Source organism: Oncorhynchus mykiss, chromosome 12 (assembly GCF_013265735.2).
Source record: "Oncorhynchus mykiss isolate Arlee chromosome 12, USDA_OmykA_1.1, whole genome shotgun sequence".
NCBI lineage: Eukaryota > Metazoa > Chordata > Actinopteri > Salmoniformes > Salmonidae > Oncorhynchus > Oncorhynchus mykiss.
The window spans coordinates 25035640-25056308 of record NC_048576.1 but is presented as its reverse complement, the minus strand read 5'-3'; the positions used below and the strand labels follow the sequence as shown (position 1 = coordinate 25056308).

The 20669-nt window shown below is 42.9% G+C and overlaps 1 protein-coding gene across 2 annotated transcripts in view; it reads left to right on the top strand.

Moving 5' to 3' along the window:
• LOC110537246 (unconventional myosin-XVIIIa) overlaps positions 1-19481 on the top strand; it is a 105570-nt gene extending 86089 nt beyond the window's left edge. For both annotated transcript variants that reach the window (XM_036937255.1, XM_036937256.1), the window contains 5 exons: positions 1159-1296; positions 1677-1862; positions 1952-2091; positions 9829-9949; positions 16468-19481. In XM_036937255.1, the coding sequence (XP_036793150.1) occupies positions 1159-1296; positions 1677-1862; positions 1952-2091; positions 9829-9949 (585 nt within the window). In that variant the 3' untranslated portion in view covers positions 16468-19481. The remainder of the gene's footprint in view (positions 1-1158; positions 1297-1676; positions 1863-1951; positions 2092-9828; positions 9950-16467) is intronic.
• The last annotated feature ends 1188 nt before the right edge of the window (positions 19482-20669 follow it).

The window sequence follows — 20669 nt, the reverse complement described above, 5'->3', positions numbered from 1 at the left end:
AATAAAGGTTATATGTACACAATAGGATATTCAGTATAAATTATCAATGTGTGACGTCGATAATGACTGTATTTGCAAATAAAGTGAATGACTTGGTCAGCAGTGGAATGAATTTTCTAGTATATAAATGGAACAGCAGCGTTGACTGAGTGTGTGTATGCTTGTGTGTAAGGTTTTGATGTGTGGCTAGTCAATGCAAATAGTCTCTACTGTGCAGGTAGACAGCTAGGGTTAGCTGTTCACCAGTCTAATGGCCTGGTGGTAGCAGCTGTCTTGGAGCCTGTTGGTCCGAGACCCGATGCGCCGATACCATTTGCCAGATGTTAACAGGGTCTACAGACTGTGGCTCGGGTGACTGGAGTCCTGCACATTCATCAGCCGCTCAGAGGACAACATGCCCTCGGCACAGTCATACATGATGTCCTACACCTACACTATTACCCTGACCTTTACCTGGAGAGGCTCAGAGCTCTGTCTGTGTGCTTAGTGCCTGATCTTACAGCTAATACTGCTGGCTGTAAGGGGGTTTTAAGAGCTGCCACCAAAGGCTGCAATAGATAGCCATCTAAATCCTGTAGCCCTGTAGTGATTAACAGATCCACTATGATAAGAACATTGTGTTCTTTAATCACATGAAAGGCCAGCTCCAAATCCTACTATCAGATGCAAAGCTCCTCATTAGTAGCCGTGGTACATTTTGGATACACTAAATAAAAGTATCTCCTCTCCTTTAGTGTATCTCGTCTTAAGAGGGAACAAGTTTACAAAGCATTGATCTTCTTCCCCTCCGTGGTGGGATCTGTGATCATTATTCAGGCCTGGTTCTCCACCTCTCTTTCTGGCCATTACAGGCTACTGGGGTTATGTTATCCTCGGCTTATTGGCTATTAACATTAGATATGCCTAGCATAAAGGGCAACAATAATGCTGGCTAGATTCCCAAAAATTCAGCTGGGGGGGGGGGGGGGTGATATTCACAATGCAGTTGAAGGTAAGAGGTGAAATGTTCTTATTTGTGCAATAATCAAGCATCTGTTGTAAAAGTATGGAGGCCTAGTATTGATTAGAGAAGAGAGAGGTTGGTTGTGTAGGGCAGAGTGGATGTGTTCAGTGCCGTGTCAATAGCACCCCTCTGTGTGTGTGTGTGGCCCCCTCCAGTTGCAGTCCCTGCAGAGCCAGCTGGAGTTCCAGGAGCAGTCCATGGTGGAGAAGTCTCTGGTCAGCAGGCAGGAGGCCAAGATCCGCGAGCTGGAGACCAAGTTGGAGTACGAGAGGACCCAGATCAAACGCCTGGAGGTGAGATGAGGGGAGAGGGAGCGAGATGGCAAGGTGGTGGGACAAGGAGGGAGGGAGAGTTGTGTGTGTGTGTGAGAGCGAAAGGGGCTTGTATGTGGGAGGTAGAGCGCAAGCTGTGAAGCCACATTTGGGTCATTGAACAAGTGCTGTGAGGGGAAATACATTTTACAACAGCCATACTATCTTTCTCTGGCCAGCTGTGATTTCTGCACACCTGAGCTCAATTGAAATGATCAGTGGCCTCAATTTGACCCTTCTCCAAGTACATTAACCACAAACTTCAAAGTGAAATGTGCTCCGGCACCTATGCTGGATGTCTCAGCTGTGTGTTCAATGAGGTTCTAGAAAGTTCTGACCCGGTTCCGTCTCCTCGTTCCCAGAGCCTGACAGGCCGTCTTAAGGAGAACCTGGAGAAGATGACGGAGGAGAGAGACCACCGCGGGAATGGAGAGAACAGGGAGAAGGAGCAGAACAAACGTGTGCAGAGACAGATGAGGGACATCAAAGAGGAGATGGCTGAGCTGTCCAAGAAGGAGGCTGAGGCCAGCCGCAAGAAGTACGAGCTGGTAAGGAAGAGCGCACAATCCTCATTTGTGGGGTGGAGCAAGCGTTTTGGGGTGACGGTCACTAGTTCTATGTCATCCTGACCCAATAGGAAATGTATATAGAGAGGTTGGAGGCAGCCAATCAGAGCCTGCAGTTGGACCTCAAGCTGGCATTCAAGAGGATCGGAGACCTGCAGGCCGCTATTGAAGACGAGATGGTCGACAGTGACGGAGAAGATCTCATAAACAAGTAGGTCCCTCCCTCTCCCCGGAAGTACAGTTTCTCTTTGTCATAAAATTGTCAGAAACACCTGTTCATTATTTTGACCAGATTTTGTAGTTTCTCTTTACCCCACATTCTTCTCCTCCTTTCTTTTCTCTTTCCTCTTTCCTCTTCTTTCTCCTCTAATCTGCTCCCCTGTGCTAATTTTTTTCCTCTTGTTTAGCTCTCTTTATGGGCACATTCAGGGTTACACTACCTCTGAGCCCCACTGAAGTAAACATGACAGTGATACATGGCCTCTGAGTGGGAGTTTAGACTCCTTCTTCCCTTTTCAAACAATGGGGTCAGAGCGAGAATGAGTGAGTTGGTATTCTGAACCACTGCCCAAAACCGTGCAGTATGGATGAGGTTCATCACATTTTTTTTGCAGCAGTTGTTTTGAGGCTTATTGTCATTCTTTAGCACACAATGTAGCTCTATCTACCCTGAGGCACACTACATCCCCGGGTGGTTCTTTTTCACAATCTGTTGGCTGTGTTTCTCATTTTCTGTTACTCACTTTTTTTATTTTTTTTATTTTCCTCTCAGTCATTGCCCAGTTTACAAGGCACGGTGACAAAGTATCAGAAACGAAAGAACAAAATATGAGAATGGACAATGCATCCTTTCTTTTTCTCAGTATTGTTTGATTTCCAGGTTTTAAAATCTCTGTCACAGATAAGAGAATGGTGCTGTACTATGGAGACATTTCACTCCTGCTATTTATGAAGACATTTTGAGCAGAAGGAACTTAGTTAAAATGACTAAGGTTAACATCTCTAATTAACTTACTGTTTGAGGGATACTCACTGCTGTGGGAAATTAAAAACAAATAGAATGAACCATTGACACAACAACAACCATGGACCTTTTCCCTGCATCCTGTGTTATGTGACACGCCGTTCTACATGCATGCTTTTGATACTTTCAATAACCAACCTATCAACTCATTTCATTGTGTTTAAGAGCGTTTTTACTTTTCTCTACAGTACAACCTATTGGTAACACAAGGGCAATTCCACACCAGACGGGAGCGGAAAATATTTCTGCCATCTCGGATAGCAGTGGTGTAAAGTACTGAAGTAAAAAATACTTTAAAGTACTACTTAAGTAGTTTTTTTTGGGGTATCTGTACTTTACTATTTATATTTTTTACAACTTTTCCTTAACTACATTCCTATAGAAAATATTGTACTTTTTACTCCATACATTTTCCCTGACGCCCAAAAGTACATGCTTGAATGCTTAGCTGAACAGGAAAATGGTCCAATTCGCACACTTAACAAGACAACATCCCTGGTCATCCCTACTGCCTCTGATCTGACAGACTCATTAACCACACATGCTTTGTTTGTAAATTATGTCTAAATGTTGGAGTGTGCCCCTGGCTATTCGTAAATGTAAAAAACACAAAAATGGTGCTGTCTGGTTTGCTTAATAGAAGGAATTTGAAATGATTTATACTTTAACTTTTGATACATAAGTACATTTTAGTGATTACATTTACTTTTGATACTAAAGTATGTTTAAAATCAAATACTTTTAGACTTTTACTCAAGTACTATTCTACTGGGTGACTTTCACTTTTACTTAAGACATTTTCTATTAAGGTATATTTACTTTTACTCAAGTATGACAATTGGGTACTTTTTCCACTACTGCCAGGTTGTTCTGGCAATTCTCAGATCGGAACTTCATTGAGAAAAGGTTTGTTAAACATGCTTTTTACATTTTTAGAAAATCATGATGGTATTGGTCATTTCGGGCCCTTTTCACACCTATATATGCCTCCTAATGGTGTCATACTCTGTATTTGAGTGTGTCAAATTTCCAGAGTCGGCTCTCTGGTACGTTTAATGATCTGATAAGAATTTGTACATATAAATTGATACTGATGGGATGATTGATAATGGAGCTCCAATGCTCTTTTCAAATAGACATTATCACGTGATCAATGATGTCTTGAAGCTTAGTTTGATTGTGTGGTTTTTCAAACCGTATGTTGAAAAATGCAAAATCCCACTGATTTCGCCGTGGTTCCAGTGTCTTCGATCCCAAGTTGCTTTCAAACACCGACCTCTACTGGACACTGTACTTCCAATGTAGTAAGGATTTGTATATGTAGCATCACTTGAACGGTAGCCCTAACAGGTCGGGTTCCCGGGGACCAGAACCATTCAGACAACAGGGAATGGGTCGGGGTCCCGGGGACCAGAACCATTCACAGACAACAGGGAATGGGTTGGGGTCCCGGGGACCAGAACCATTCACAGACAACAGGGAATGGGTTGGGGTCCCGGGGACCAGAACCATTCACAGACAACAGGGAATGGGGTCGAATCCCTGCGAAGGCATATTATTTAGAAAATCGTTTTATTTGACGTCACACTTTCTGCACATTGTTCAAACAATTAGTTGTATTTAGTAAAGTATAAGCTTTTGTCTTAAGCATCCTAATAATAATACCAATAATTCAGTTTTTGAAAGTAAATTAAATGGATTCACAGCAACAACAACAAAAGGGAAGCGTGATGGAAGCTGTGAACCTACACTGGTAACTAATTGTGGGCTACTAAGACTCATGACTAACATGCTGACTAGATCAGGCACGCTTGTGCATTCAACATCGCGTGCATGTTGATTTTGTACATCCATACCAGACGCAATCTGGACAGGTTGAAATATCAAAACTAACTCTGAACCAACTATATTAATCTGGGGCCATGTCGAAACAACACAAACACTCATGGACGTTTAGCTAGCTAGCTTGCTGTTGCTACTGAACTGAGGTCCACACTCCAGTCCAGTTGGTGGTGGTAATGCACCTTAAAGTTGGTTGCCAACCTCCATATAAAGTCCTCAGATGGAGGAGAGATAACTAGATCTAACTGGGTTTTTAATCTGTGTATTAATTGTCAGAGTAGATAACACACAATTGTGAGTCAAAATTAGTTAAATTCTTAAAAGATCCAGAAAAAAGGATGTGCCCGCTAGAGTCGGCATGTAACTGCTGAACCAAGGAGAAAACGTCTGACCATCAAACACTGCTTTTATTGATGACCAGCAGATGTCACTAATGTGCATTGTGTTAAAAGCTCAGCGTAATGAACTGAATGCTAGAACACACTATAAGGAGCATAATGACATCAAGATGTCTGGATCATGTTCATAGATCATAGTCTTATGGGAGGCATGTATAAGTCTAAAAAGGGCTTAAAATGGCCACTTTCATCATGATTTTCTCCAATGGTTTGTGGTAAATCTTTTCAAACATCCTTCCTCCAAATGAAGTTTCTTTGAGAATTGCCTGAACAATCTGAGATACCAAAAATATTGTCAGCTGGCGTGGAATCGCCCTATAGTCTTTGTAGGTTCGCTCTCTGTAGAATCTGGTTGAGCTGCTTGTTTAATATGTTTTAGCTTACTCACTTTAGACTGACATAAGTCTTTCTGGTTAAGTATTCATTCTAAAGACCCATAATATGAGTTAACATTCCGATTCCAGTTGTAGCTCGTCATATTTTGATGAAAAAATGCAAATGTGCGTCGCAATTTTGAGAAAGTGTGTGTGATTTGTAGTTGGTGTCACCAGTTAATTTTGAATGAAAGTGTGTGTGATTTGTAGTTGGTGTCACCAGTTAATTTTCTCAGCATGCATTATTTGTATAAGTATTAACCTCTAATTGCTTGTTCCAATAGAGAACACTTCCCTATCATTCATTTCCTCTTATTGTTATTCATTCATTTGCCAGCAGACAGACAGGCAGCTCATGTGAATCAGCACAGTGCACTGTCTTTGTATGTTAGCATCAAGACTATGGGTTCCTCACTTAGATGCTTTTGAGAAAAGAAAGTGAATCCCCATGTTTACTTACCAAAATTGTCCCCACATTTGATCTGTATGTAAAAGCAGTGCGATAAACAATAATGGAAGAATTGATTTGTCAATTCCCTGAATTTGTCAGGGAATGTTCAGACAGATTAGTGCTCCCATTTTATATTTTCTGAAGGTGGAAAGTTTTTCAAGTTCCTCGGCGTACTCATCACTGACGATCTGAAATGGTCCACCCACACAGACAGTGTGGCGAAGAAGGCGCAACAGCACCTCAGCATGCTGAAGAAATTTGTCTTGGCCCCTAAAACCCTCACAAACTTTTACAGATGCACAATTGAGAGCATCCTGTCTGGCTGTATCACCGCCTGGTATGGCCACTGTACCACCCGCAACCGCAGGGCTCTCCAGAGGGTGGTGCGGTCTGCCCAAACTACCTGCCCTCCAGGACACCTACACAACCCAATGTCACAGGATGGCCAATAAGATCATCAAGGACATCAACCACCCGAGCCAAGGCCTGTTCACCCCGCTATCATCCAGAAGTCGAGGTCAGTACAGGTGCATCAAATCTGGGACCGAGAGACTGGAAAACAGCTTTTATCTTAAGGCCATCAGACTGTTAAACAGCCATCACTAGCCGGCTTCCACCCGGTTACGCAACCCTGCACCTTAGAGGCTGCTGCCCGATATACATAGACTTGGAATCTCCAAAAAGCCCTTACATAGCCTGGAGGTGTGTTTTGGGTCATTGTCCTGTTGAAAAACAAGTCATAGTCCCAGTAAGTGCAAACCAGATGGGATGGCGTATCGCTACAGAATGATGTGGTAGCCATGCTGGTTAAGTGTGCCTTGAATTCTAAATTAATCACCAACAGTGTCACCAGCAAAGCACCATCACACCTCCTCCTCCATGCTTCACGGTGGGAACCACACATGCTGAGATCATCCGTTCACCTGCTCTGCGTCTCACAAAGACACAGCAGTTAGAACCAAAATCTAAAATTTGGACTCATCAAACCAAAGGACAGATTTCCACCGGTCTAATGTCCATTGCTTGTGTTTCATGGCCCAAACAAGTTTATTCTTATTGGTGTCGTTTAGTAGTGGTTTCTTTGCAGCATTTTGACAATGAAGGCCTGATTTCACGCAGTGTCCTCTGAACAGTTGATGTTGAGATGTCTGTTTCTTGAACTCTGAGGCAATCTGAAGTGCTGTTAACTCTTAATGAACTTATCCTCTGCAGCAGAGGTAACTCTGGGTCTTCCTTTCCTGTGGCGGTCCTCATGATCACCAGTTTCATCATAGTGCTTGGTAGTTTTTGCGATTGCACTTGAAGAAACTTTCAAAGTTCTTGACATTTTCCGGATTGACTGACCTTCGTCCTTAAAGTAATGATGGAGTGTTTCTTTTTGCACATTTGAGCTGTTCTTGCAATAATATGGACTTGGTATTTTATTAAATAGGGCTATCTTTTGTATACCACCCCTACCTTGCCAAGATAAAGCTAATTGTCTCAAACACATTAAGAAGGAAAGAAATTCCGCAAATTAACTTAACAAGGCACACCTGTTAATTGAAATGCATTCCAGGTGACTACCTCATGAAGCTTGAAGGTTGAGAGAATGCCAAGTGTGCAGAGCTGTCATCAAGGCAAAGGGTGGCTACTTTGAAGAATCTCAAATATATCTTGATTTGTTTAACACTTTATTGATTACTACATGATTCCAAATGTGTTATTTCATAGTTTTGATGTCTTCACTATTATTTTACAATGTATAAAATAGTAAAAATAAAGAAAACCCTTGAATGAGTAGGTCTGTCCAAACTTTTGACTGGTACTGTATATATAATAAATAAAGGTAAAATATGTAACTGAGATATACAACCAGTGGAGGCCGATTGTCAGAAGCAATTAATGTCGAGCTCTAAATCCGGTGGTCCCTGGAGCCTCAGCGCTGTTTCGCCAGTGGTGTGAGGCCAAGGACATAAATTGTGTGACACCATTTGCAAAGCCCTCGATTACAAGCCGCCTCTGTGTGTGCCAAAGCTGCTCCAGTGCAGGTGTTGGTGTGTATGTGGGAAAGATGTGCGTTGTTTTGCCTTGTAGACTTTGTGGGAGTCATTGCTTTCCCATCAAGCTTTGTTTGATACATGGAAAAGGAGAGACCCTGAGTGACTGAATCTAATGTAGCTAATGTTGATGTCCATAGACTGCCGCAATGGCCAGAATTGTGTCTCTTTCTCTCCCTCAAAGTGGTGTCTCCATCCAGTTTGTGTGTGCCTCCATGCAGGTAGAGAGAAGGCAACTCAAACATTTTGTTCTCCATGGAGACTTGGTTGAACGTGTGGTTTATTTTGTTGTCCTGAGCAACATATTGCTAATAGATATGTGAGCAGGGGGATGCTACCCAGCGGTCTATACCATTTAACTATTACCATTTAAGAAGGCCATCATCGGAGACCTCTTTGAATATGACGCACTATGTTGGCTCGTGATAAGCACTTTGCATTCTGTCCCAGCCTCACCAGATAAGCTGGGACATGGGAGATCTGTGCCTTGCTTTTGTATTTGTATTGCTGTCATGCCACATCAGACAATGAACATTGTGGATTGGATTGACGTCAGACACTGAACATTGTGGATTGGATTGACGTCAGACAATGAACATTGTGGATTGGATTGACGTCAGACAATGAACATTGTGGATTGGATTGACGTCAGACACTGAACATTGTGGATTGGATTGACGTCAGACACTGAACATTTGTTGGTTATGATCCAAATGATTACTCCTCCTTGATTGCAGTGTGTGTTCTTTGATGTTCCTTTTTTAGCTCATTCTGTTACTATAAACTAAAGAACACTGCTAGGCTTAATGGTTCCCAGACATATTTGTTCATAATCTAAGTCTTTAGACCCTGTGGGTGCCCTCCCTCTTCCCTCCTCCCATCTCCTTTCCTCTCCTGGAGACAAACAGATGCATAATGCAGAGGCAGAGATGCTTCACCTCTGGGAGTGAGGAACAGATGAATCTGGATTGAAATGTGCCTGCCGACCTTTCAGAGGCATGATCTAATATACTTTCTCCTTGGGTTCCTTCCAGTCTCTGTTTACTGCTTGTTATTGTCAAGGCCAGGGCTAGAGGGCTGTCATCGGCTCAGCCCCAATAACAATCTACATCAACAGGCCACGCTCAGCCACACACCACCGAGGCCTTAACAGCCTGACTATGGCCACCAAGTTAATTACGCCTTCATGAGCTCCATTCATTTGCATTCTGCTCGGAGGCACCACGAGTCGTTTCGCTCGACCGCCCCCGTCGTAAGCGATTATACACTTAACACGGGAAGTGAAAGCACTCAGGTACTGTACCCATATTTATGGATGCACCAATTGTCTAATAGCTGTTTATTCTTGTTTTCAAATTAGCTTTGCTTTATTTTTTTCATCGAACTTAGTTCGGCATAACTTTAGCTTTGTGACAGATAATTTGATTAATATTCAGAAAGTAGGAGTACAACACTTGACTAGTAAACTAGTTTGCGAATGGGTGCATATGGGTCTTTCATTGCTCGAAGTCAATAGACTGTTGTGGTCTCCCTAAAGCTTGCCTGCCTTTACATAGCACTAACCACAGTTTATTGCCACCATGACTGGAACACATCTGCTGTTTGACTAACTGCATCAGAAAGCTGTTATGTTATGACATTCATGACTTTTGATTGGTCTGTGTGTGTGTGTGTCATCTCTGTGTTGTACTTCCTGTCCAAACCAACAGTTGTCCTCTGTGGCGGATCTGTAATAGCCCTCCCTGGGTTTAAACTGCTCTGCCTCCTGCAAACAGCAACATAACAACACTGTTCGCTTTCCTTCGCTCTCTTTCCCACAGTGGTGACGACTTGGACACGGACTCAGAGGTGGAGGACAGTGTGGACCATGTTAAGTCCTGGCTGTCCAAGAATAAGGGATCCACCAAGACCCTGTCAGCTGAGGGCAGTCAAGAGCTCTAGGTCAGTGTTGTGTTGTCCTGTCTGTCTGTTGGTCTGTTTATTAGCCGCCTCAGTCCTCAGGCACTTCATTATGATATCACCCCCCTTCTTTCTGGCTGGTCCCTGAAAGAGCAGTGCAGGCTTCCTCATTCCCATCCTATATGCCTTTACCCTGCTGAGAGCTAAAGAGCCCAGGATTACCTGAGGCAGGGTGGAATGGAAGGGTAAGTATTTCATGAGATTAGGTGTCATCTCTCTCTGCCTCCCTATCATCCCTCTAATGACAGTAGGCAGAGGAAAGCAGGCGCTGTGCTGCCTGTCAGATTTATTGAAGTGGCCCATGGCCAGCTGGCATGTCTGCTAAATGGCCCCTCTCTCTGCTCTGCCTGAGATGAATACATCTCCTCCCCCCTGGCAGACAGAACAGGTTAGCCCCGTATATACCTGCTTTCTTTGATGAGCTTTAGCAGATCGACTCACAACCTAACTTTCCTTATTAGACTCGCTTCAATTTCATCATTTCTCTCTCAAGTCTCTAAATTCCCATCTGTTCTCTATCTGTTTCTTTCATGTATCTCTGTTGATTGTTTCCATGGTGTCCATGTTTCCTACACCCTCCTCATGGCCTCTCAGAAATGCAGTGGATGTAGATGCAAAGGAAGGGAAAGACGGTAAGGAGATAAAAGGAGGGAGCAAGGAAGTAGACAGAAGGTCGGTGTCTGCGATGAGTTTCCTAGCTACAGGAAGTGCTCCAACTTGAAAGACTCCATCGGATGCCAAGGGGGTGAGAGCTCCCTCTTCAGTATACCCCGGACCGCACCTTCCTACGCAAGGCCAAGTCTAAGTCAACTCTAAGCCAAGTCTAAGTCCACAGACTAGGACGACAGCATGTTGGTCAGCTCTTAAAATAAGTCCCAAGATGATGACCATTGCTCGGTCATCTCCCAGGCCTACTCTGAGGCCACCAGCAGGACCAGGAAGGGTCTGGAGTGCTGCTGGGCCCCACACAGCCCTGACTTTGACAAGGACTCCAAGGTGTCCTTCCTGGCCCCTAGCATGCCGAACATGGATGATGATATTATGACCACCATTAGCAGCATCACCAGTGTGAGCCGTGAAGAAGGATGAGGGTCTGGGCGGTATTTTCCAGTGTGCGTCGCTCAGTGTCTGACTCGGTGGTGGACTAAAACACCAGGTCTTCCAGCAGCTCCAGCTCCCGCAGAGGCAAGGCCAAGAAGAAGAGCTCCTCAGACTCAAGACGACTGTCGTAACAGGAGGATCTCCAAGACGAATGACAAGAAGTCCAGGAACGACTCCAGGAAGGAGGAGTCCTCTTCCTCCAGCTCGGCCTCAACTGACTCCTACCGCAGCGCCAACCGTGTGAAGAGAGGTCCAGCCCGCCCCTGCCTCAGATGAGGAAGAGGGCGCTGAACAGAGACCCCAAGAAGAAGAAAAGGATGAACAGCACAGTGATGAAGTATTTCTACAAGTCTGATAGTTGCTAAAGCCCCTGGCCTACAGTAGGTTATGCCTGGGAATGGAGTGAAAGCATGGTGTGACTCTAACCAAACCTGTTGACTTTATAGCAACATTATTAACATGTTAACCTTGTTTGATTACGTATTTATTCATTTGACAAGTTGAAGTTCATGCCAGGTATGAACTTGAAGGTAGCCTAGCGGCAGGTAGCCTAGCAGTTTAAATGTTTTATTTAACCTTTATTTAACTAGGCAAGTCGGTTAAGAACAAATTCTTATTTTACAATGACGGCCTATCAGTTTCATTTACTTATTTTTTATTTTGCCTTTATTTAACCAGGTAGGCTAGTTGAGAACAAGTTCTCATTTGCAACTGCGACCTGGCCAAGATAAAGCAAAGAAGTGTGACACAGACAATAACACAGAGTTACACATGGAGTAAACAATAAACAAGCCAATAACACAATAAACAAGTCAATGACACAGTAGAAAAAAGAAAGTCTATATACAGTGTGTGCCAAAGGCATGAGGAGGTAGGCAATAAATAGGCCATAGGAGCGAATAATTTCAATTTAGCAGATTAACACTGGAGGGATAAATGAGCATATGATGATGTGCAAGTAGAGATACTGGTGTGCAAAAGAGCAGAAAAGTAAAAAAAATAAACAGTATTGGGATGAGGTAGATTGGGTGGGCTATTTACAGATGGACTATGTACAGCTGCAACGATCGGTTAGCTGCTCAGATAGTTGGTGAGGGAAATAAAAGTCTCCAACTTCAGCAATTTTTTGCAATTCGTTCCAGTCACTGGCAGCAGAGAACTGGAAGGAAAGACGGCCAAATGAGGTGTTTGCTTTGGGGATGATCAGTGAGATATACCTGCTGGAACGTGTGCTACGGGTGGGTGTTATCGTGACCAGTGAACTGAGATAAGGCGGAGCTTTACCTAGCATAGACTTATAGACGACCCGGAGCCAGTGGGTCTGGCGACGAATATGTAGCGAGGGCCAGCCGACTATAGCATACAGGTCGCAGTGGTGGGTGGTATAAGGTGATTTGGTAACAAAACGGATGGCACTGTGATAGACTGCATCCAGTTTGCTGAGTAGAGTGTTGGAAGCTGTTTTGTAGATGACATCGCCGAAGTCAAGGATCGGTAAGATAGTCAGTTTTACTAGGGTAAGTTTGGCGGCGTGAGTGAAGGAGGCTTATTGCGAAATAGAAAGCCAACTCTAGATTTGATTTTGGATTGGAGATGTTTAATATGAGTCTGGAAGGAGAGTTTACAGTCTAGCCAGACACCTAGGTATTTATAGTTGTCCACATATTCTCGGTCGGAACCGTCCAGGGTGGTGATGCTTTTCGGGCAGGCGGTTGCGGGCAGCCAACGATTGAAAAGCATGCATTTTGTTTTACTAGCGTTTAAGAGCAGTTGGAGGCCACGGAAGAAGCGTTTTATGGCATTGAAGCTCGTTTGGAGGTTAGTTAGCACAGTGTCCAAGGAAGGACCAGAAGTATACAGAATGGTGTCGTCTGCGTGGAGGTGGATCAGGGAATCGCCCGCAGCAAGAGCGACATCATTGATAAACACAGAGAAAAGAGTCGCCCCGAGAATTGAACCCTGTGGTACCCCATAGTCTGCCAGAGGTCTGGACAACATGCCCTCCGATTTGACACACTGAACTCTGTGTCTGCAAAGTAGTTGGTGAACCAGGCGAGGCAGTCATTAGAAAAACCAAGGCTATTGAGTCTGCCAATAAGAATACGGTGATTGACAGTCGAAAGCCTTGGCCAGGTCGATGAAGACGGCTGCACAGTACTGTCTTTTATTGATGGCGGTTATGATATCGTTTAGTACCTTGAGCGTGGCTGATGTGCACCCATGACCGGCTCGGAAGCCGGATTGCACAGCGGAGAAGGTACGGTGAGATTCAAAATGGTCAGTGATCTGTTTATTAACTTGGCTTTCGAAGACTTTAAATAGGCAGGGCAGGATGGGTATAGGTCTGTAACAGTTTGGGTCTAGGGTGTCGGGATGACCGCGGCATCTTTCCAATCTTTAGGGATCTCGGACGATACGAAAGAGGTTGAACAGGCTGGTAATAGGGGTTGCAACCATGGCGGCAGATAGTTTTAGAAAGAGAGGGTCCAGATTGTCTAGCCCAGCTGATTTGTACTGGTCCAGGTTTTGCAGCTCTTTCAGAATGTCTACTGTCTGGATTTGGGTGAAGGAGAAGCTGGGGAGGCTTGGGCGAGTAGCTGCAAGGGAGGCGGAGCTGTTTGCCGTGGTTGGAGTAGCCAGGAGGAAGGCATGGCCAGCCGTTGAGAAATACCTATTGAAATTTTCGATTATCATGGATTTATCAGTGGTGACCGTGTTACCTAGCCTCAGTGCAGTGGGCAGCTGGGAAGAGGTGCTCTTGTTCTTGTTGACGTTAGTGTCCCAAAATGTTTTGGAGTTAGAGCTACAGGATGCGAATTTCTGCTTGAAAAATCTAACCTTTGCTTTCCTGACTTCCCTCAACAGGTGCACATCGTGGGGACTAGTCGATGTCATTGCAGTCCGCCACAGGATGTTTTTGTGCTGGTCAAGGGCAGTCATGTCTGGAGTGAACCAAGGGCTATATCTGTTCTTGGTTCCGCATTTTTTAAACTGTGCATGCTTATCTAAGATGGTGAGGAAATTACTTTTAAAGAATGACCAGACATCCTCGACTGACGGGATGAGGTCAATATCCTTCCACGATAACCGGGCCAGGTCGATTAGGAAGGCCTGCTCGCAGAAGTGTTTTAGGGAGCGTTTAACAGTGGGGTGTTAAGCATATCCCAGTTTAGGTCACCTAACAGAACAAACTCTGAAGCTAGATGAGGGGCGATCAATTCACACATGGTGTCCAGTGCACAGCTGGGAGTGGAGGGGGGTCGATAGCAGGTGGCAACAGTGAGAGACTTATTTCTGGAGAGGTTCATTTTTAAAATTAGAAGTTCGAACTGTTTGGGTATGGACCTGGAAAGTATGACATTACTTTGCAGGCTATCTCTGCAGTAGATTGCAACTCCTCCTCCTTTGGCAGTTCTATCTTGACGGAAAATGTTGTAGCTGGGTATGGAAATCTCCTGGCCTTCCTAAGCCAGGATTCAGACACGGCAAGAACATCAGGGTGGGCGGAGTGTGCTAAAGCAGTGAGTAAAACAAACTTAGGGAGGAGGCTTCTAATGTTGACATGCATGAAAACAATGTTTTTTCGATCACAGAAGACAACAAATGAGGGTGCCTGGGGACACGCAGGGCCTGGATTTACCTCCACATCACCCGAGGAACAGAGGAGGAGTAGGATGAGGGTACGGCTAAAGGCTATCAAAACTGGTCGCCTAGATCGTTGGGGACAAAGAATAAAATGAGCAGATTTCTGGGCGTGATAGAATACATTCAGGGCATAATGTGCTGGTATGGTGGGGTGTGGGTACAGCGGAGGTACGCCCAGGCACTGAGTGAGGATAAGAGAGGTTGTATCTCTGGATAAGCTGGTTATAATGAGTGAGGTCACCACGTGTGGGAGGTGGGACAAAGGAGGTATCAGAGGTATAAAGAGTGGAACTCGGGGCTCCATTGTAAACTAAAACAATGATAACTAACCTAAACAACAGTATGCAAGGCATATTGACATATGACAGAGACATACAGCGAGGCATGAAGTAATCACAGGTGTAGATTTGTAGAGCTAGCTAAGACAACAACGGGTGAGACAACAACAGCTAATCAGCTAAAACAACAACAGGTAAAATGGCGATGAATGGGCAGAGTGGGTGGTTAACTACACACAGAGCCTGAGTTCGTGGCTGGAGCTGACAGATAAACAAAAGAATAAACAGAATGTTAAGAGCATTGGGCCAGTAAACGAAAGGTCGCTGGTTCGAGTCTCCGAGCTGACTAGGTAAAAAATATGTCTGTGCTCTTGAGCAAAGCTTGTAACCCTAATTGCTCCTGTAAGTCGCTATGGGTAAGAGCGTCTGCTAAAATGTAACTAAGTGTTTATCCACTCGGTGTGGGTCCAGGTAGATATGAAATACCACAGAATAATGCATTTCTTTTTGAGGAGTAATGATGACTCATGACAATTGCTTAGATGAAACATACTTTGTGGCATAAGGTTCCCCATCTCTAAGCATATAAAATGGGACACATAATTGTCTGTGCATGTAAATAGAGATTTCTCCCTGAACGTGGTGCATAGTGATGTTTTGGATGTACAAACTAGTAGACAGCTAGGTGCCCATGTGATTAATGACTGCAGTACAGCACAATCCCTGGTACACAACCATCCATCAAGCACGACCACTTTAAATGTGCTCCCTCCAGGCCTCAACAAGACATAACTATACACCTAAATGAACATGAACACTGATTACTGCATATAGCCACCATGTATTTAATATGCTAGATTAACCATACAGTAGGTCAGTTTCTTAATAATAATAATAATAATAATAATAATAATAATAATAATAATAATAGAAATGTGGGCAGAGTCACTTTGACTATAGAGGTGATGTTACCCAGCTTAGTATAATTACTGTGCCACTGCTTTGTTCTTATTTCATTATGTTGTTCAAAGTAAAAATGGATGCTCTACTTTAGCCCTGACGCAGGGTTATGGAAGACTGATCCTTAACCATGCTAACCTTAAACCTTTTCTATTTTCACTCTATCCTTCCACCTCACCATATGGCTGTTACGAAGTTTCCAGAGAAAGGAAAATAACACTCAAAAAACAGGCATATGTTCTGACCTTGAAATCCAGTGTTTTGGTTTGTTTGGCCCTTGGCATCCCTGCATGATCTTTGCTGCACTATTGATTGACACAGTGGAAAGGGTCATTGTGCTGCGCTGCTATTGGAGCAGCTTATACTGCTGTCCCTGGCCTTGACCTCTGGAGGAAGCTTGATATTTGTCCTGTGACCTCTACAGATCTCAAGCACCCGTAGTTTTCAGCCAGGGTTCAGTCCAGCAGTGTTTCTCCTATATATAAAGCCCTCTCTTTCTCCTATCTCCTCCCACAGCCCTCCTCTGTACCGGAGACACCTCAGTGTAGAGAAGGAGAGGGGTTCCAGCAGACACTCCGGGAAGGAAAGTGATGATGATGCAACGCTGGCAGAGTCCACAGCGTAACAGAGACTAATGCTACATCTCTCTCTTTAACCACCAACCTACACGTACATACCAGAGACGGATGTACCATCCTTTATATGCTCATAATACCCCTCCCCCATACCACCCTCATATGAACATCAGTGAGCAATGCTAGCTAGCACCGGAGGCAAGGGCAGGGGAAGTCAGAGTGCACATACAGCTTCTATTGAAATAAAACATGTTATAGCCATTTTCTCTTGCTACTAAGAGCTTTGAAAAGAACAATCTCTCACAACATCTCTCACAACATCTCTCACAACATATTTTCCACCTCAACTCTACAGCTTTGAAGTGATATAAATAGTTTATCACCACTGGCTTATTTAAGATTGCCTATGAAAAGCAGATGCATTCTCATACTTTTGTACAATTTCAGCCAGTATTTTTGAAAGTGGTGCTCACGAGCCGAAAGTGTTCCCTGTTTTTTGGGTAGTACGTCATAATGTCATATGTTATGAATCCAATTTGTGCAATATGTTATGAATTTGGATCCCGGAGTGCATCTTTAAGCTCCTGTCATCTCTGTTTGAGGGCTGGAGAGCTTGTGATTTATTCAAATGACTGTATCAGGCTGTCTCCCTACAACCTGACTTCTCACTGCAAGTCCATATGCCTGACACTCCAGCATATCCTCCTTACCACTTAGAAATGCACTTGTCTCCTCGACATGTGTTTGGACTGTCTGCTCTTGCGCTTCAAGGAATATTTAGCCAATATCAGTGTATAGAAGAAAGAAAGTAGAACTTGCTTCAATACTGTTTAGATTTTTAATGGTTCTTAGAGAATGGGAGAGAGAGCTGCTGTGAAGGGATAGGACTTTATGTCATATGCGTTGGGTCTGGTACATTTGCATACAGTAGTTCATGCTGGAATGGTTTTGGTCTGGCTCGTTTGAAGCTCCTCCATGCGTTTTGTTTCTTCCTGTCATTCTGTTGGTTTTCAAAGGGATTGCATTTACTATCTGCTATAACGGGGGCTTTCTAGGGATCTTGTTCTTTCTTTAGCTATCAAGATATACATGCACTGGATATCAAGGGGAAAAAAGGGGTTTTGTGAGGCAAATTGTCATAGTGCTATAAGTCCCCTGTCCCTCATGGGGGGGGGGGGGGGGGGGGAAGCATGTTTGCAACAGAAGGTCTGATATAATCCCTGGATGAATTGTCTCATGTAGGATATAGATGTGTCGTTCCACTAATTGGGTGCCTTTTGAGTAGTGTAACACCTCACTTTAAAATTCTGTCATAAAGAGCACATGCGTCTTCATAAAAAACACGTTTTTTAAAAAACAGGGAGGGAGCTTCACAAAAAAGTATCATTGTTAAATGTCGAATCTGTATACCTTACGGTAACGGAGTTGGCATGTTATGTTCAACCCGTTCACTTTTCCACCACAAAACACCAGAACATGGCTGAAAATAGAACCAGCTCACCTGCTTTTCCACTAGGATTTTACTATTAGATGTTCAATGTTTGTTTTAGAAGAAAATATACAAAAATGAATATTTTCACCACATTAAAATGAGAGTTCAGTTCACATAGCAGGGTTGACCATAAAGGAGACCCATTTTTATTTTTTACAACCAAATCTCAATTTTAGTTTGACACCTTTTTGTGATTTCACATGTTTTTGAGAAACTTACCCCAAACAGCAAATCACTCTCATCCTCGTTGTGTAGTATGGGAGCCAACAAAACACATAAACAAAGGCTCCAAAAACACCCAAATATGTCCTTTTTGAAACATCAAAGCTCTCAGTATAGTGATACAGGTCTTTAGATGTTGTACACATGACATTGCGGAAAAAGTTCGGAATGACACAATGTTCTATTCCAATTTGTTGCGACTCGATCGATACCGCTTTGTAAATGTGTGATACAAAGTGTGTAGTCTATTGAAAGCATGGGTTGCTTCTCCGCAGGAAGTTCCAGCCCCTCGTAGAAGAGCTTTTCAGGCAGCTTGTGGTGGCCCAACACCCTATTAAGACACAATGTTGGTGTTTTCTTTATTTTGAAATAAAGAGATTTGGTTGTAAAAAATAACCTCTCCTTTAAAATGAGGGACAGATGTAAAACAAATCACTAATCGCATGAAATAAATAATATTCTTCAGAAATGGCTTTTTGTCAAAGCAACAAAATAACTAGGGCTTAACCACAATGGTAAACACGGAGAAATGTTGGGATTAAGAGGGTTAAGGGACATGTCGAAATGATGAAAAAACATTTTTCATATAAAAATCTGATTTATTGAATTCTCCATGTGATCTATATTAAAGGGCACTTAAATGAATACAAGTCTTTTAAAAATGTAATATTGGTGCACAGTTTCTACTTAAAATATTAAAGGGATGCAAAAGGCTCTAATTTCATGGAACGAATTTGGCCTTACTGAATGACAATGATATCCTTTAGTTTAACCTTATGCATTTTCAGTCGTAAATATGGAAATTATGTATCTCTATGTCCACAAGTGTGTTTTCATGTGTCCATATCTCCATTGCTCCTGTCTGTTCATGTGCATTGGAAGGAAATGTTTAAAGTGTGTGGGACAGACTATTTTGCATCTTCTCAGTGGGAGCTTAACTCTGCATATCTTTTCCCATTTCCTGTTTTTCTATGCATTAGATACAAATATTAATACGGAACATAGGATAATTTGATGTCAATGCTTCTGAGTAGTGATTTGTTAAATAAAATGTATGTTTGCATCTTGAGGCATTTATGGTTTTACACACATAATATATACAATGTTTGAAATGATTCTATGATTCATAGCTTTTCAAACTGGTTTGTTTATTTTCATTATTGAACAATTTACCACTTGTGATAGGAATTATTTTTGCTTTAGTTTTAATGTAAATAAATGCAGGTGTTTGTTTACAGTAACATTGTGTCTTGTTATTGCGTGGTGGAATGGTAATACAGTTATAGTTTGGAAGTGAATTCATCATTATAAAGGTTTGGATGGAAATAAGGATGAGCTATTTATTGGCAACAGCCGGACCATTTTACTGATGCACTTGAGATGAGAAAAAAACATTTCTGTCAAGCACATCACTTGATCATACCATCCATCTTTCCCCTGGAGAGGAGAGGGAAAACAAACACTTTAATGAATAAATATGACCAGACACAACTGCAGCAAATCTCTGAACACTGCTCACACTTGTTAACAAACTGTGCAACTAGCTTATACCGCTAAACAAAATGGAAGACTAAGGGAGTGACCACTCTGAAATGAAAATGGATGGCCCTCCTTTCAGAAAAATATATTTGACCTAAACCCTCCCTGAACACTTAAAATAAGTGACCCTCCCCTATACCCAAAATAATAATGAAAACATAAAGTGGATAGCGAGAGAACATTTCTACCGTTTACCCGCACTTCTTGGACACACCAGAGTATGTACAGTTTTAGAAACTGTTTTTTCGTCCTTTAAGCATTACATGGCAATGCAGGAATTTTGCACAGGGCTGCTGGCCACACGGTCGTGGGTTCGCAGACCACCATGGGCAAGAGCAGTGATAGAAAGATTTCCTTTATAGTAAAAGCACTGCATTAATCTATCATCGTATTTGCAGGTCAGAGGGGAAAAAACACTAACATTTCATGCAATTATGTCATTTTACATATTAGCAAAATCCTTTTTAATACCACACAAATTACTGAAATTACAGGCTAAGAATGGACTGAGACATGGGCCAATGTGTTCATCTTACCATATTTCTCCAACGCCAAGTCAGTGTGTGTTTGCAATGAAACTGGCCCCAGTTGACAAATAATTAAATCTGTGACATCATTAGGAATCTGAGCATGGTACTTTCAAAAGTTAGGCCTACCTTTCCACCCCAGACAGAGTAGGCCTACCAGAAAAATGTAATCTTTAACTGCTGGCTACTCTTCTTCTGTGGCTTAACCCAACCAGAGAAGGCACAGGTGTTTCCCTGAAAGCTGTCTTGGTTTAAACATCTACTGTACAGAAAGTGAATAGCTTAATCAATTGATAGTGACACAATTAGATTACTTCCCAAGCAAAATAAAAAAATGTATCTCCTCGGCTATAGAAAGTTGTA